Source organism: Astatotilapia calliptera, chromosome 7 (genome assembly GCF_900246225.1).
Source record: "Astatotilapia calliptera chromosome 7, fAstCal1.2, whole genome shotgun sequence".
Taxonomy (NCBI): Eukaryota; Metazoa; Chordata; class Actinopteri; order Cichliformes; family Cichlidae; genus Astatotilapia; species Astatotilapia calliptera.
This window is the reverse complement of record NC_039308.1, coordinates 42,344,538-42,361,496: the sequence shown is the minus strand read 5'-3', so window position 1 is coordinate 42,361,496 and position 16,959 is coordinate 42,344,538. Positions and strand designations below refer to the sequence as shown.

Here is a 16,959-nt window from a genome sequence, read left to right as displayed (position 1 = left end):
AAAAAGAACTAAACCAAAACACTTAAGTTGAAAGCAAACCCTTTTCCACCATTTAAGGCAGAAGCAGGCTACAAATACACATAGGACTATGGTGGAGCAAATGGGTTGTCCAGAAGTTGTTATGGCTGCCTATACTGTGGTGTGTAAAAGTGTTTTGCCCACTTGCTGATTTCCTATTGTTGTATATGTCAGTCACACTTAAATGTTCAGATTATCAAAAAATGTAAACATTAGCTAAAGATAACAAAAGTAAACATGAAATTCGGTTTCTACATGAAGGTTTTTATTATTAAGGGGGAAAAATTCCAAACCTACATGGCCCTGTGTGAAAAAGTGATTGCTGCTAAATCCATTGCAATAATTGGGAATAAGTATCTTGGAGGGCTGTGGAGGAATTTTGACCCACTCATCTTTGCAGAATTGTTGTAATTCAGCCAAATTGGAGGATTTTTTAACAGGAACCACCTTTTTAAAGGTCATGCCACAGGAATTTCAATAAGATTCAATTCAGGACATTGATTGCCTGTTCCATAGTCTTCATTTTGTTTCTCTTAAGCCATTCAAAGGTGAACTTGCTGGTGTGTTTTAGATCATTGTATTGATGCAAAAGACAATTGTGCTTCATCTTGAGGTCATAAACACATGGCCAAACACTGTCCTCCAAGAGCAGAATTAGCAGTATCTTCCCAAAAGCCTTGGGGATCATAGAGATATTTCCTGGCAAAACTTATTCACCCCCCCCCCCCCCACGCACCTTCATTTAGAAATTTAATTTTGTGTTTACTTGTGTTATCAGTGTGTAACATTTACATTTGTTTGATGATCTGAAACGTTTAAGTGTGACAAACATAGAAATCAGGAAGAGAGTCAGAAAGGGGGAAAAATACTTTTTCACACTAGTCTATAAAACATTAAAAACTGAAAACATATTTCTAGTTTTAGTTATTTGACCGTATCTGTGCAGAGGTTTTAAAGGCCCAAGATGCTTTTGTTTTGTACAGCTCAAGTTGTTAAGCTGTTATTTTATACTTACTAAATACTAACACTACTAAATTTAAAAATTGTATCAATAACAATATTATTTCTGCTTAGCATCGTAAATATTGTTATCACAAACATTCTTGAAATATTGTGATGTAATTATGAGGCTATATCACCCAATCCCAATGAAATACTTGTGTAAAACCCCTTGAATTAAAATTGAAAATCTGTACTTCAACCACATTTTGATTTGATTAAAAAGCTAATGTGATAGTGTACAGCGGCAAAACTTTCCAGAACTACTTGATTTAAAAAAATAAATAAAAAACAAAACAGAATTGCATTAACGCATCAGTGGTGGGCCGAATATCAGTATATGTATTATATTGCAAAGGGACTTGTATTGTGTGCTTTCTCATCCACAGCTCTATTCAGGTTTTACAAGAATGTATAAGTCAACTATTAATCAAATACTAACTCTATTTGGACGTTTTTTGGTTTTCCCTCTTTTGCTCTTCACACAGACCGTTTACTCGCATGCTAAAACGTGACTCGTGAGAAGAATATGGACTTCAAACACAAAAAGAAAGAAGAAACCTTTGAGTTCTGAAAATGTTAAGCCTACAAGGCTTCATATTCTTATTTCCCTATTATGAGAGTGTAACACACACTCAACACACTCAGCAGTAGCATAAAGAGCATCCAGCCAAATTAGGTCCAGTCCACTTGGATTTTTTTTTCTCTTCAGATTTAACACCACTCTTTATGTTTAAGGCTATTTGTTCTAAAGGTTTATCAATAAAACAAAAACACAGTAGCAGTGCTTCCTGACTAAAGGCTTATTTTCAAACACAAGGGATTTTTACAATTTACCTGCACTCAGCAAATCAGGCAGCACTACTACCAATAGAACTACAATAACTTACATCAATCTCTCCTTCATCAATTTCTCCATCATCCTCATCCTTCTTCTTGTCTCTGAAGGATTCCTGGCGTATCCTCTCCGGCCCTTTCGACCCATCTGTCCTCCTGGATTCGCTGTGTTTAGGAGATGGTGGAAGGATTGATTTTTTCTCCTTTTTACTGCTTTTGTCCTCGCTTTCCTCCTCATCTTCATCTCCCTCTACTTTTGTGTCTTCCTCATCATCCTCCTCGTGTGTAGGGATGCCAGGCTCCTCTGGGACCTCCTCATCATAATCAAGCTCATGTTCGTCCAGTTCCCGGGAAACTGACACAGAGTCATCCTTCACTTCCCTTAGCGCAGCAGCTCTCCTTGTCTCTTCATCTCTTATTCTTCCATCCTCTTCAGCTTTGTTTTTGTAATCCTCCTCTTGATCATCCACTTCAGCTACCTCACATTCTGCAGAGGCAGCTTTTATGTAGTCATCATAGCCTTCCTTCCAGTCTTCTCCATCTTTTCCAGCACTAAGGCTCTTGACATGTTCTGGCTCAGAGTCTGGGGATAATGGAGTGCTAACAACTCTCTCCTCATCCTCCTTTCTTTCCCTCTCCTCCGCCACCTGAGGACTGTCTTCATTCCCCTCCATAAGCACAATGCTCTCATCATCCTGTCCCAACTCTCCCATTTCTCCAAAAGGTTCCTCATCCTCTGGCTCCGACACAAAGTCAGGCACCACCTCATCCTCCTCTTCCTCTAATTCCACATGTTTTCCATGGCTTTCCAGCATTTCTATGTCCCCTTCTTCATTGAGGATCTCGCTGTCTGAAATGACCCTGTCCTCCTCTTCATTAGGAGACTCCAGCAACTCACTGTCAGAAAGACCCTTCTCCTCCTCCTCAGGAGACTGAGGGGACTGGGTAGGGCTTTCAGGAGTATCCATGTGAATCCACTCTGGTGCAAAACAAAAACAAAAAAAGCAATCTGCCAAAAAAAGAAAGAAAAGACAACTGTATGTCACCAGTAATCTGATAGCAATTAAATACTGTTTAATGTAATGCTACGTGCCTTTTGTTAATCGATTTAAAAACAGTCAATCAAAAACAGTCACAATTAACCAATAAAATGTCTATAATCACAAATTAAATTTAAAATGATGCACCACAAAAATATGTTAATTCCGCTACCCACTGAAAGAAAAATGGTACAGTTAACTTTTATAGTAACATATAACTGTCATACACCATAACGTTAAATACTTGTTTTTGTTCATTTGGTGATAGCTGACACAAAGAACGGAAAAGAACCGATTTCTATTAACTTTGATAACACCGTTCCTGAGATTAAGACGTAGCTATATGTTGATCACAGCAGTATATGTTTTATATGAAATTAGTTTCCGGCGCTGCTAATTCACCAGCAAAGTAAACGTTAGCTATAACAAGCTAACTAACAACCACCATTTAGTTTTAGGTGTATATAAGTCTCCATATAGCTCCATGGTACAACTACATGTGTATACATAATTAGATAACATGCTCAAGTTTATAAAGACTACAGGTTTCCCTGTAGCATAATGTCACTGGTAACACTTACAATGGCTGGGTCGCGCTAGTTCGCAACAAGGCCCATAACTTGGCGGTGCGAAGACAAAGCTAATAACGAGTAAAGTGTCCCCAACCTATGGATAGTTTTCTTCAGCGATTATAAACGCTTGGCTTAACCGTACAAATAAGCGGACACTACCGGTTTAGTACGAAGCGTTCGCACCAGTACACTTGGCCGTCTTACGGTTAACAATGTAGCCTCCCCTGAAGCTAAGCTAAAAGAGCAAGTACACTGAGCTAGGAGCTAACAACACATTTTTAATCACCTTGCCGACACGAAGCTCTATAAAGACCACGCCTCTACCTTTTCAGCTGCACTCTCTCGCGGATATAACTTTTTACAGTCTGCAATAAATATTAGACGGTTTTATTTTTAGCCGCTGTAGCGATGAAAATAAAACACCCTGCACGGCACAGCGAGAGCGGCCATTACCTCAACGTCATCAAAATACGACAACCGTGTGGTTGGAACCGCGCTGAAAGCTAATCAGGGCAGATCTGAGATCAGTATGGTCCAACGTTGACAGGAGAATATCTGTAATATTTTAACAATGTTGTTAGACATACATGATTTTTAACCAGTTACTTAGAAATAATGGAAGACATTTTTGGGGAGCAGTTACGTCGTTCCATGTAAGTATTATTTTTGATTAATGTTTTCTCTTCAATTCACTTGGTGAACTCTCATCTCTGTTGACAATAACTGTAATATGGATACAATGTTTTACCACTAATTCTTTTTGAATTAACTATTTGAGTTAACTCGTCTAATTTCATTTATTTCAGTTCTCCATATCCAAAGACTTTTTTAAACCTTTGTTTAGTTCACTAAAGAACAACAAAGTAATCATCAGAATCAGAATCGTGTTTATTGGCCAAGTATATGTGCAGACACATACAGGGAATTTGGTTCCGGTAGATGGTGGCTCTCAAACACAGCAATGTAAATCACACACACACACACACACACACACACACACACACACACACACACACACACACACACACACACACACACGTGTCTATATATACACATTACACATACATACACAAAGCTCTGTAAACCAACTATAAATAACTAATCTAACCTTATATACATAAAATACAGAAATTAATGAGGTGGAATGAATACTACAAAATGTACATAAGGTGCAGCTGCAGTCTGGCAGTGGGAGCAGTGTGACAGGTCAACTGTTAAGAAGGGAGATGGCGAGGGGAAAGAAACTTCCTGTGTCGGGTGGTCCTGGTCTGCAGGCTTCTGTACCGTCTGCCAGAGGGCAGCAGATCAAAAAGTCTGTGTCCAGGGTGTGAGGGGTCTGTGATGATTTTCCCTGCCCGTTTCCTGGTTCTTGAGAGGTACAGATCCTGGATGGAGGGCAGGGGCGTGCCGATGATCCTTTCTGCTGCCCGTACAGTCCGCTGCAGTCTGCTCCTGTCCTGTTTAGTGGCTGCACCATACCAGACTGTGATGGAGGAACACAGGACAGACTCAATGACCGCAGTGTAGAACTGGATCAGCAGCTCCTGTGGAAGACTGTACTTCCCCAGTTGTCTCAGGAAGTACATCCTCTGCTGGGTCTTTTTGAGGATGGAGTTGATGTTGGTCTCCCACTTCAGGTCCTGGGAGATGGTTGTACCCAGGAACTTGAAGGTCTTCACAGTTGACACAGGGCTATCTGATATGGTGAGGGGGAGCAGAGTTGAGGGATGTCTCCTGAAGTCCACTGTCATCTCTACAGTCTTAAGAGTGTTCAGCTCCAGATTGTGCTGACTGCACCAGAGTACCAGCCGCTCAACTTCCTGCCGGTATGCAGACTCATCACCATCTTGAATGAGGCCAATGACAGTGGTGTCATCTGCAAACTTTAGGAGTTTGACAGCCGAGTTCTTGGAGGTGCAGTCGTTAGTGTAGAGGGAGAACAGTAGTGGTGAGAGGACACATCCTTGAGGGGCACCAATACTGAGGGACCGGGTTTCAGAGGTGATCTCCCCCAGCCTCACTTGTTGCTTTCTGTCTGTCAGGAAGCTGGTGATCCACTGACAGGTAGCTGGTGACACGCTGAGCTGGGAGAGTTTGGAGGAAAGAAGTTCAGGCACGATGGTGTTAAAAGCTGAACTAAAGTCCACAAACAGGACCCTGGCATAAGTTCCTGGGCGGTCAAGGTGTTGCAGGATGTAATGCAGCCCCATGTTCACTGCATCATCCACCGACCTGTTTGCCCGGTAGGCAAACTGCAGAGGGTCCAGCTGGTGGCCTGTAATGTCTTTCAGATGGGCTAACACCAGTCGTTCGAAGGATTTCATGACCACAGACGTGTCATATCAGTATTATGACCAGTGACTATATAAAAGTAGATTTTCGTCAATGATGTTGATTGTTGCAGTTAATAAACTTTTTAACATAATTCTTGATCATTGTTATTTATTTATTTATTTATTTATTTTTTGCCTTGAAAACAGTAGCTCACATTAAGCTCACAGCAAGTTGAGTGGCTGAGTGAAAAACTTAATGCTTAATACTGGTGGCAGCCAGTGCTATCCCTCAGCCCCCTAGTAGATGCACTTGTGGCATAAATTTGAAAATCTTAAATAAGTCTTAAATGAGTTGCTGTTTTCAATAGGCAAACCAATATAAACTGTCTAAACAAGAAAGGCCACTTTGTTTGAGCTAACTAATCGTTTGTAGATTATAAAAAAATTATTTGCTTTTAGTTTGATTAAACTTAAAATGTCTGTTTATTTCCAGAAACGTCTAACTTGAAAAATTCTTGCCCATAATGAAACCAATCCTTATTTCTTCATATTTTGTTAGTAATATAGAAAATGAGCACAGTAATGTGTAAACATGAATACGGTGTAACTAGGCGGCACCAGAGTTACTACGGGAGAGGCTCAGAGTACAGCAGGAGTCTCCACCACATCACTTGCGAACAGGGCCTTTTTCAGTAGCTTGCCAAAGGGATCAATAACAAAAGTGGTCAAGAAAATAACAAATATAATTTGTAGATTGGTGAAACTGGCCAAGCTTTCCATCCAATTAAAATTAAATATACCCCTACCCCTCTTGAGATAAAACAATTATTTGTCAACTAGCTGTCAATCAAAAGTTTGTGCCGTCAGCAATTGAAGCGGTTAGACGCCGTATGGAGGTAGCAGGCAGACGAGGTGCCAGGCTATTAGCAACAATGATAGCAGCAGAGTTTGGTTATGCTAGTAAGAGGGAAAAAAATATGTTCTTGAGGAGTGGGAAACAACTTGTTTTTTTTTCCACAAATGTGTGCGTATGTGTGTTTGACCTGTGGCACGAACCTTGGTGTCTCTAAAAAATGCAACACGGAGCAGCATTTCACCAAAGTTCACAGCAACCTTTCCCAGGACTTTGTAGTGGGAAGCAACCTCTGCAAAAAAAAGGTAAAAGAATTGAAAACTATCCTCCAAAAACAACCATCTAAACAGACAAAGAACGCTAGCGCATCAACCGAGGCATCATTTAAAGTGGTGCACATCCTCACCAAGCACAAAAAACCCTTCATCAATGTCGAGATCATTAAAGAGGCAATGGCAGAATCATTGAGAAAATAAGACTGAGATTCTTTCTGCTATCGCTAATGTTCAGCTTGGCTTGAACACAGTCAGCAGATGCAGAGAGAAAGCTAGATTTGGACCTGCACAGGTGCTCCTGGTATTTACTTCAGTCTGATGAGTCTGTGGACTACAGTAATATGGCACAGCTAGCTGTGCACACATGGTGATGACTTTTCTACAAAGGAGGAATTTTTGACGTTGCTGCCACTGAAAACCAAGGAAGTTGGCATTTACAATGCAATGAAGCGGTACTTGTTGGGGGGGGAAAAAATCCATTGAAAAACTGGTTTCTATAACAACTGATGGAGTAGCAGAGGTGACAGGACCTCACTCCAGATTTATTGCACATGGCAAAGTGCACCCAAACTTTGCTAAATGTTCGAACTATCACTGCATCATTCATCAGCAGGCATGACGTCACATCCGGATGGCCCGGATTGCAGCCGTTCGAAGACCAGATATAACGTTTCAGAACAAATACTCCAGCTCATATGTTAGTCTGCTCCAAGCATTTCCACTAAGGTAAGTCTTCTGTTGTAGTTATTACGTAATTTATCATAACATAATTGTTGATGTAGGTTACAAATAAGTATTATATTGACTTGAATAGAGATCAATGACTGTTTTCCACAGTCATTGATAGAGATTGACAGACCACGTGAATTTCGCGCGTTGCATTGTGGGTACTAGAGGCAACAAAATCAAAGCACTGCATCAACTGCTAGTATTTCCAGCTTTGGTAATCATTAATTCTGCGGTTTTAATCCCTACTTGCATTTTATTTGCCCCCAAAACAGTTATGTACAAAACGACGGAGAACACGGCAGGTCCGTACGAAGACAGACTTGATGAAAAGGCAAAAAAAGAGGACAAAGAAAAAAATCAAAGGAGTAAAAGGGTGAGACCCATTTGTGCAAAAGTCACATGGAAGTCCGGTGTTGAGCAGACATAAGCTTTTTTTTTTTCTTATTGGGTGAGATCGAGGCTTTCATGACAATGAGAGGAGAGGATAACATACTACTAAGAGATGCTGAGTGGGTGATCTGGCCAAAAATCCGGATCAAGAAATTAAAAAGCTGAACCAGCAGTTGCAAGGTAGACACAAAAAAGTGTGTGAAATGATCGGTGCTGTGAAGGCATTCACAGCAGGTGCAGCAGCCACTATTTTGTGGTCCATCCCTTGAGGAACTACTCTCTTGTTTATACTCCTCCTGTTTTGCCTGTGTTGTTTTGCCACAGTTACTTCTTGCCCGCGTGTCTTGCTACTTTACCTGCATCATTTGTTTATTTCTACTAGCTTGTTTAGTGATTTGCTCCAAAGGCCACAGAAGGTGCCAAATGGGAATTCCTTTATGTTGTGTTTGAGCTAGGATTACCTGTTATAACAACAGTCACTGGCACAGCCGACAGTTCACCAGTTGAGTGTGTATATGTGGGCGACCGTGGCTCAGGGGGTTGGGAATCGCATCTGTAACCGGAAGGGCGCCGGTTCAATCCCTGGGCTCTCTGTCCTGGTCGTTGTGTCCTTGGGCAAGACACTTTACCCTACCGCCTACTGATGTTGGCCAGAGGGGCCGATGGCGTGATATGGCAGCCTCGCTTCTGTCAGTCTGCCCCAGGGCAGCTGTGGCTACAACCGTAGCTGCCTCCACCAGTGTGTGAATGTGAGAGTGAATGAATAGTGGCATTGTAAAGCGCTTTGGGTGCCTTGAAAAGCGCTATATAAATCCAATCCATTATTATTATATGACTATTTGGCTTGTGTATTTTAGCGTGTGTGTGTGTGTGTAAGACATTTTAACACTGTATGCCTGGAGTGGATTTTAGTAGTTTTTCTTGTATGAGTCTGATGTCAATTCTGCCATGGTCTGCCATTCTGGACTATGGTCAATGAGCCACAGGTGTCCTCCTTACAAACCCAGTGTGTTCCCCGGAGGCTTCCATTAGGGGGTGCACTATCACAGCTTCCCAGTCTTTTTATTTTTATTGCCCACTGCCAGTTTCTGTCTCATCTTTTCATTCTTCGTCTCTTTTGTTCTCTCCATGTGTTTGAGGCGCTGTATTTACCTTTTCCAGTGGTAGTCATCCTTGGTGCCTGTCAGTAGTGGGAAGTAAAAAGTACTTTACTACTGTACTTGAGTAGAATTTTCAGGTATTTGTACTTTGTTTTACTATTTATTTTTCTGACAACTTTTACATTACTCCACTACCTACATTTTTACACAAATGTAAAAATGTACAGCAGGCAAAGAGGGAGCTGCAGGGAGGGTTTAGTGGTGTGCTGTCAGAGAGGCAGACCAAAATGGCTGATCTCCATCGTATAATCATAGGATGAAGAGACCACACAAGAGAGCTGTGTGGTGTGTTGAGCTGGAAGAAGCAGCTGGAAAGCTGTGTGAACTAAAAGTGAAAAGCATTTGTAAATAGCTATTCATGTGCATTGGGTACATTGATTACAATATTTTTACCTAACAACATATAGACATTAAAAAATTTTAAAATTTGGAGACATCAAGAAATGACAGCAGCTGATCTGTTTTTCTTCCTCACACAAGACGACTGACTGCATTACCGAAATTATTATACCTACCACTAGAGGGAGCCAGAGCATCAAGTCAAATCAAGGGGCTTTAATGTCATTTTAACGATATACAGTACACAGTGAAATGAGACAGAGTTCCTCCAAGACCATGGAGAAACATATAACAGAAAATACACACAGGACTACATAAAGTGCAAGTGTGCAAAAATCAATGCAACACCAGAGAGAACGATACAGACACAACAACACACAAAAATTTCAGGTCGATCGAACCTCTGTTTTCATTTTTAAATGAGTGATGAAAAAGTAAAAACAGCTTCTTCATTGGGCATTAGCTTCAGTTGTGAACCAGTCCAGAACATTCTTCTTGTTCTCTTCAACCCATTTAATGTTAGCGATGGTTCTCTCAATGGATTGATCCAGTGCTAAGGTCCCAGAGCCAAAACCAACATCGGAATTGTCAGCCTTGAACTGCTTCAGCTGATGCAACAGACACAATGTAAATCAGGGGAGTAGTTTTAAAGAAATACATATACTGAAAATACATGGCTTTGTTCATATCACTCATCTCTTTTGTTATATTACAATTATGTTTTTTTCAACATTTTAATAATGAGACATGTTGTTTGTCATTCATAAAATGCTACAAACACTCAAACCTTTTGTTATTGTTATTGGATGAATGTTCCTCTTGCACACAGTCACTGCAACTTTTTATAAACTGACCAAATATTGCAGCTTGGTTATGGCACAAGACTGCACTGCTTGCATGTTGATGTTAAAGTTGTCATAGTCCTGAGTCTCAGGCCAAGTATTTTTGAGTTTTGTTCTGGACTTCTGATTCTCTCTTTGGACATTTGAGATAAATCATATTCAGGGTTTTGTGTACTGATTTCCTATTACTTGTTTATCTGTTTTTATTCATATTTCTTGGTTTCTTGTTTGATTATGTTAGTTCCTTTTGGTGCCCTGTCTGTCACCTCTGTGTCCTGTCCTCAGTGTCCATCCATCCAATCATTCGTTTCGTTTTATATTGTTTGTTTTATCTTTTATGACTTGTTATCTTACGTGCAGTACTTTGTGATTCTGTATAAAGAGGTGCTATATAAATAACATTTTATTTATTTATTTTTGTTTTCAAGGTTGCGGGGGGAGCTGGAGCCTATCCCAGTTATCTTAGGGCGAGAGGCAGGGTACACCCTGAACAGGTTGCCAGTCTGTCGCAGGGCTAACACACAGACAGAGACAACCAATTGCAGTCCCATTCACTCACCCATTCACACCTATGGGCAATTTAGTGTTTCCAATTAACCTGTCCCCACTAACTCAGTGTCTCCTGTGGTAATCACAGTGGTTGTCTCCATGTTTGTATCCCTTTGTGTCTCCCCAGTCACTCATGTCTCTGTGTAGCTCCGGTCTCTTTGTCAAGTTCATGCGTCTTAATCTGGGTCTCAGTGTGTGTTACTTCCTGTTTTATTTTCTTAGACCTCTCTCTTGTGTGTATCATGTTCAGTTTTGGATCCCTTGTCTTGTTAGTTCTATTCTTCACAGCTGTGCTCCCTGGTGTGTCCACTCTGTGTATATATTCTCTGTATCTGTGTCCTTTGTTGTGTCAACCTCTCTCAGTCTGTTTCTATGAGTCAGTCCAGACTGATTGAAGATTACCAATAGTCAAGGCTTCACATTGGCTCTCTCTGGTCAGATCTTTTATTGCAATTTTAACTTTGTGTAACATTTAACTTTGACTTTTTTAGCTGTTGTCTGCCTTGCAACAGTCTGAGCATGGAAATAATCATTACCAAGAATAGAAATAAAAACATGAATGAGTGTGTGTTGTTCGTTTATTCATCTAATCTGTTTTTGGTTATGGTGTGATAATAGAAGTCTATCAATGCCCCCAAAAGTGGATTCTGGTCATCTGGACATAGTGTGTTCAGTGGGAGAAAGGTTTCCTCACTCATCCAAGTGACTTCTTCAGTCTCAGCTGACTGCAGGACTGTAATCAGCCATCTTACTTTCTGTATGCTCATACTGACATACACTCTTATTTTACTTACCTGCATTATTGAGCATGCATAAAGACGTTTTAACCCACTTTGGCAAGGACTGCCTAAAGCTTGTACATCAGTATGAGCAAATGGCATGTAAGATGGCTGATTTCAGGAACCACCTGAGATTCAATCTCAGATGTTGATAAAAGAGGATTACTCCTGAAAGTCTGCAAATGAGCTCTTCTTCTGTCTCAGCAATGACAAGCCCCCAGCATCCAACATCAGCATGGAGGAGAGGAAGGTACTCACATCATTTAGTAATGACAACAATATTATCATCCTTCCGGCAGACAAGGGTAGGTGCAAAACCAGAAAGAGTAGCATGAGAAAATTTTGTCACTGGTCAGTGATGAAAATACTTATGAGCCCCTTATGAGGTTTGATTCTCATCATCCACTAGAGGAGACCCTCCCAAAGTGTAGGGCCCGCCCCCTAGGGCGGGGCTCCCACACAAACACAAAGCAGGGGATGAAGCATCGCTGAATATGTTTCCAAACCAACTTCATTCTGAGCCAAAGACTAGAAAATATGGTGAAGCATATCTTCCCTTTGGCTTCACCTGTGTAAAGTGTGCATGTTAGTCCCCATAGGGAAATAGTTCCTCTGCATTTAACCCATTCACCCAGTGAAGCAGTGGGCAGCCGCCAGTGCAGCGCCCGGGGAGCAGTGTGTAGGGACGGTACCTTGCTCAGGGGTACCTCAGGGTAGCCGTTCAGTGGAGTCGAACCCCCGACCTTCCGATCATGGGGCCACCACTCTACCTACTGAGCTATCCCTGCCCTGATAAGTGCCGAGGTAGGTCTCCCCTGCAAAATTGGTTTTCCCTTCGTCGGGAGCAGCGCTGGGGGACAAACAGTATCCCACATTCTTGATTTTTAGTTCATTACTTGTTGTAATGACTAACTACTCCTGACATTTTGGAGATGTTAGCTCTTTGTACAGTAAAGTTACAGCTGGATACAAATAATATCAGGCTGATCCTGCCACGATTTGTTCCCCCTGCCTAAAATCACGGACAAACAGTATCCCATAGCTGTTTATGTTTTTAAACCAATTTCCACAGAGAGGCATTTTTTGAAAAATGTATTGATAGCAATGTTGAATATTATTACACAGGAAAAAACACAACTACATGTAAAATAATCACACTGTGACGCCTCTGCCTTTCTAAATGGAGGGACAGTAACTGCGTGTTTATATGTAAGCGTGTAAAACCTGAAGATAGAGACAAAATACCGTCACTGTTAATCTGACTATCTGCCATTCTGCAGTTCATCTCATGTAAACAATAACTTGGCGCACAGCGTGACGTGAAAAAAGGCACATACCTTTGACGTTGCGTGACAAACTCTGTATTCCTTGTCCACACGTAAACGCAAAAAATGAGTTTTAAAAAAGTCTCAGTTTTCGGTGATTCGAAACACCGTTTACATGTGGATGAAAGGTCAGAACGCATAGAAAGAGCTGCGTTTTTTTTTTTTTAAATACCTGTGTAGGTGTGGACATAGCATAAAAGAGTTAGTAGTTTATTTTCTTACTACCTGTAACTTATTGCAGATTACTTGTATTTACTTAATTGTTTACTAAATGTTTGAGGTGTGAAATAAATTGCAATGGAGCAAAATATGGGTGTGTGTGGTTAAAGGGAGGACGCAAACATTTTTCTTGTAAAACAAATGGGGGCCTAGCAAAAAAAGTTTGGGAACCACTGCACTAGAGCATAAACTGGGTGTCATCAGGACTCTATAACATAGAGCAAACACCAACCCCGCAGACACAGTGGCCAGGGAAGCAGAAGAACATCACATCAAGAAGGCCCTGAGTAAATGTGGTTATCCCAGCTGGACTTTTATCAAAGCTGGGAAGGCGCCTAAAGAAAGCTCCAGCTGATCCAGGAGAGAAGGACAACCGCTGCCTAAGCGAAAACCCGTAGTGATTTCTTATGTCTCAGGAGTATCGCAACAGTTGAAATGCATTTTTTAAACACTGCGTCTCGTTGGCTTTTAAACCCCAAAATATGCTGCGCCAAAAATTCGTCCATCCCAAGGATCGGGTCCCCCAACACAAACAGAGTAATGTAGTGTACTGTACACTGTTAGGGGCCAGGAGGATTGCCAGTATCTATACATCGGGGAAACCAAACAACATCTGGCGAAGCGGATGGCACAACACAGAAGAGCTACCTCATCAGGCCAGGACTCTGCAGTCTATTCACACCTACAGGCCAGTGGACACTCTTTCAATGATGACGATGTACACATCCTGGACAGGGAGGAACGCTGGTTTGAGCGCGGAGTCAAGGAGGCCATTTACGTGAAAAGTGAAACACCATCTCTGAATCGCGGAGGGGATCTAAGGGTCCATCTTTCACCATCTTACAATGCTGTGATTGAAGGCATCCCCAACTCTCTGTGAATGGTACTCATGTCCATTGATCATTGGTCTTTGGTCAATGGCCCATTGTTTCCTCAGTGGTGCTAGTTTCAGTCATCAAATGACATCTTCTATAACCGAAAATCCTCGCTCCATCTCTTTCTGGAATATTAGCAAAATTAACCCTGATACCCTTTCTACTGCCTTCTCTGGGTGTTTGCATTTTAATAACCTGCTCAGCCTAGAGGATTTGGTTTTCTATTATAACCACAGTCTCAATAATATTTTAAACTCTGTTGCTCCACTAAAAACCAGATCTGTATCATTTTCCCCCTCAGCACCCTGGTTTGCATCTGAACTCAGGCGTCTGAAAGCAAAAGGTCGACAGCTTGAATGTCTCTATAAGAAAACTGCATTATAAGGACTGTATTAGTTAGTCGTCTCCGTCCTTTTCTCTCCCCACATGCCACTGCCTTTCTTGTTCATAGCCTGGTCACTTCCCGGATCGATTACTGCAACTCTCTTCTTTTTGGTCAAAAATTGATCCATAAGCTTCAACGTGTCCAGGACTCTGCTGCCCGTATTATCATCAGGACCCCTTCCGTGCACCACCTCACCCCTGCTCTGCAGCAGCTTCATTGGCTTCCGGTTAAATACCGCATCAATTTCAAGATACTTTTTTACACATTCAAGGCTATCCATCATCTCTCGCCTTCATACCTCTCTGACCTGGTTCAGATCACCATTCCTTCTCTGTGTCTCAGATCCTCCTCCTCTCTTTCTCTGTCCATCCCTTCTCCCCGGCTAGCCACCATGGGGCACAGGGCTTTCTGTTGCTCTGCCCCCTATCTTTTGAACTCCCTTCCTCCTGAGATAAGAAACATCTCTTCCCTCCCTCATTTTAAGTCCAGACTCAAAACTCGCCTGTTCACAATGACCTATTCCACATAAAACTTTCCATCCTGGAATTATTATTATTATTATTATTATTCATAATAATATTATTATTATTATTATTATTATTATTATCATCAATGGGTTAATAAATGTGGATATTTCAGAGTTTAACATCATATAAGCTAAGTAGCAGAGTTTCTTAGTTCCAACTATCACATATCTATCTGATTTATGAGTGGAGACTGGTGTCTGCTGTATTTTGAAATTTGTCTTCACTCACTGGTCCACGTGTCCATCAGGAACTTTGCTCCTGTTGTTTGTAATTTGTTTGTAGTATTCAAACAGAGGGGAGACTTTTTTTCTGAGATATTACTGAAAGCAACAAAGACAACTCAGAAAATGTGACAACCTATTTGTGTTGTGTTTCTTATACTTCATGATACTATTAATTAATATCTGCTAGGTAAGTATTTAAACCCACAGCCTACCAACACCAAAATACACGGACTACTGACCAGGATGCCTGGGGACCCCGATAATCCAGAAAAATAGATTGATAGGATTATTGCAGTTATAATAAATCTGCATTAAAATAAAATACAAGTTTCATTCTTTGATGCAACTTGCAGATTTTATCCAAAGTATACTATTACATAACAGCTTGTTATCTGATTCTGAACCATCTGATTCTGGTATTCAATTCAATAATTTCAAGAAAATATTGTTTGTATTGATCTTTAGATGATTAAACCATACTGAGGTCATATTGATCCCATATAAAAAAAAAAAGCTGAAATAAACAAAATGGTAAATGGACTGGTTCTAATAAAGTGGTTTCATACTCTACCTCAGCACTCAAAGCACTTTATACAACTTAACTCATTCATAAAAGCACTTTTTCTATGCCTTTTCTATGTAAGTGCTTTCTATCTAATATTCACATACTCGAATGAATGCAGTGGAGAGCAACTTGGGGTTAGTACCTTGCCCAGGAATATTTGGCATGCAAACTGGCAAGGGATCAAACCACCAACCCAACTAGATGACCTGCTCTACTTTATTTAGAGCCTGTTGATGGCTAACTAATCAGACATAGTTGTGTCAGACAAGCAGAAATGGCTGTAGTGATAGATGTAGCTATTCCAAATGATAGCAACATCAGGAAAAAAGAACACGAGAAGCTCAAGAAATAGCACGGGCTGAGAGAATGTGGAAGGCAAAAGCAACAGTGGTCTCCATGGTGATGGACTGAGGGAAGTGTCCCTCACATATATCAAACATTCCCTTTAGAAAAGACAATTATTCATGTCTTCTCCATTTGCGGGTAATGGCTCTCCCAGTGATTCACTGGAGTCCCAAAGCCTTAGAAACGGTTTTGTAACTCTTTCTAGAGTAACAAAGTCGGATGCAAATGACATCTGACTTTGTTCTTGAGTCTTTTAGAATCACCTGTTGCTTTTTGCTAAAGTGAAAAGCGTTCGTAAATAACCACTCACGTGCAATGCAAGGGTGTGTGCACTGAGTATTTTTATTACAAGATCTTTACCCAACTCCATATAGACAGTTAAATGTTTTGTTTTTTTTAATTTGGAGACATCAGTAAATGATAGCGGCTAAGTGTGGTCAAGTCCTAAAGCATTGCCTAAGAGTTTTGCATAGACCCGTTTTTCTTCCTCACACAAAGCGACTGATTGCACTACCAAAATTACAATACCTACCTTTAGAGAGAGCCAGAGCATCAAATACAGTCAAATCAAATGGCTTGTCACTGTCACTTCAACCATACAGTACACCAGGGGTGTCAAACTCAGTTGGAGGGGGGGCCAAAATTCAAGGCACACTTTAGGTCACGGGCCAAACAAGATAAACATTTTTGAACACACTAAAACAAGGTTTTTTAAACATAAATATGAATAAAAACAGACAGGAATATTATTCCAGAATAAATACAATTAAAAAAATAAACTTTAACTTTAAATATTTTGCTCTCCATAAAAATATATCTTTTCAAAATTATGCAAGTTA

At 40.8% G+C, this 16,959-nt stretch overlaps 1 protein-coding gene across 8 annotated transcripts in view; it reads right to left on the bottom strand.

The window, feature by feature from the left end:
- Positions 1-3,939, bottom strand: part of zc3h18 (zinc finger CCCH-type containing 18) — a 59,708-nt gene extending 55,769 nt beyond the window's left edge. For 5 of the 8 annotated variants that reach the window (XM_026174856.1, XM_026174862.1, XM_026174861.1 and 2 more), the window contains exons 1-2: positions 3,476-3,913; positions 1,908-2,863 (exon numbers count right to left, since the gene is read on the bottom strand). In XM_026174856.1, the coding sequence (XP_026030641.1) occupies positions 1,908-2,822 (915 nt within the window). In that variant the 5' untranslated portion in view covers positions 2,823-2,863; positions 3,476-3,913. The other 3 variants (XM_026174860.1, XM_026174858.1, XM_026174859.1) reach the window with 3 other exon arrangements.
- Between the last annotated feature and the right edge of the window lie 13,020 nt (positions 3,940-16,959).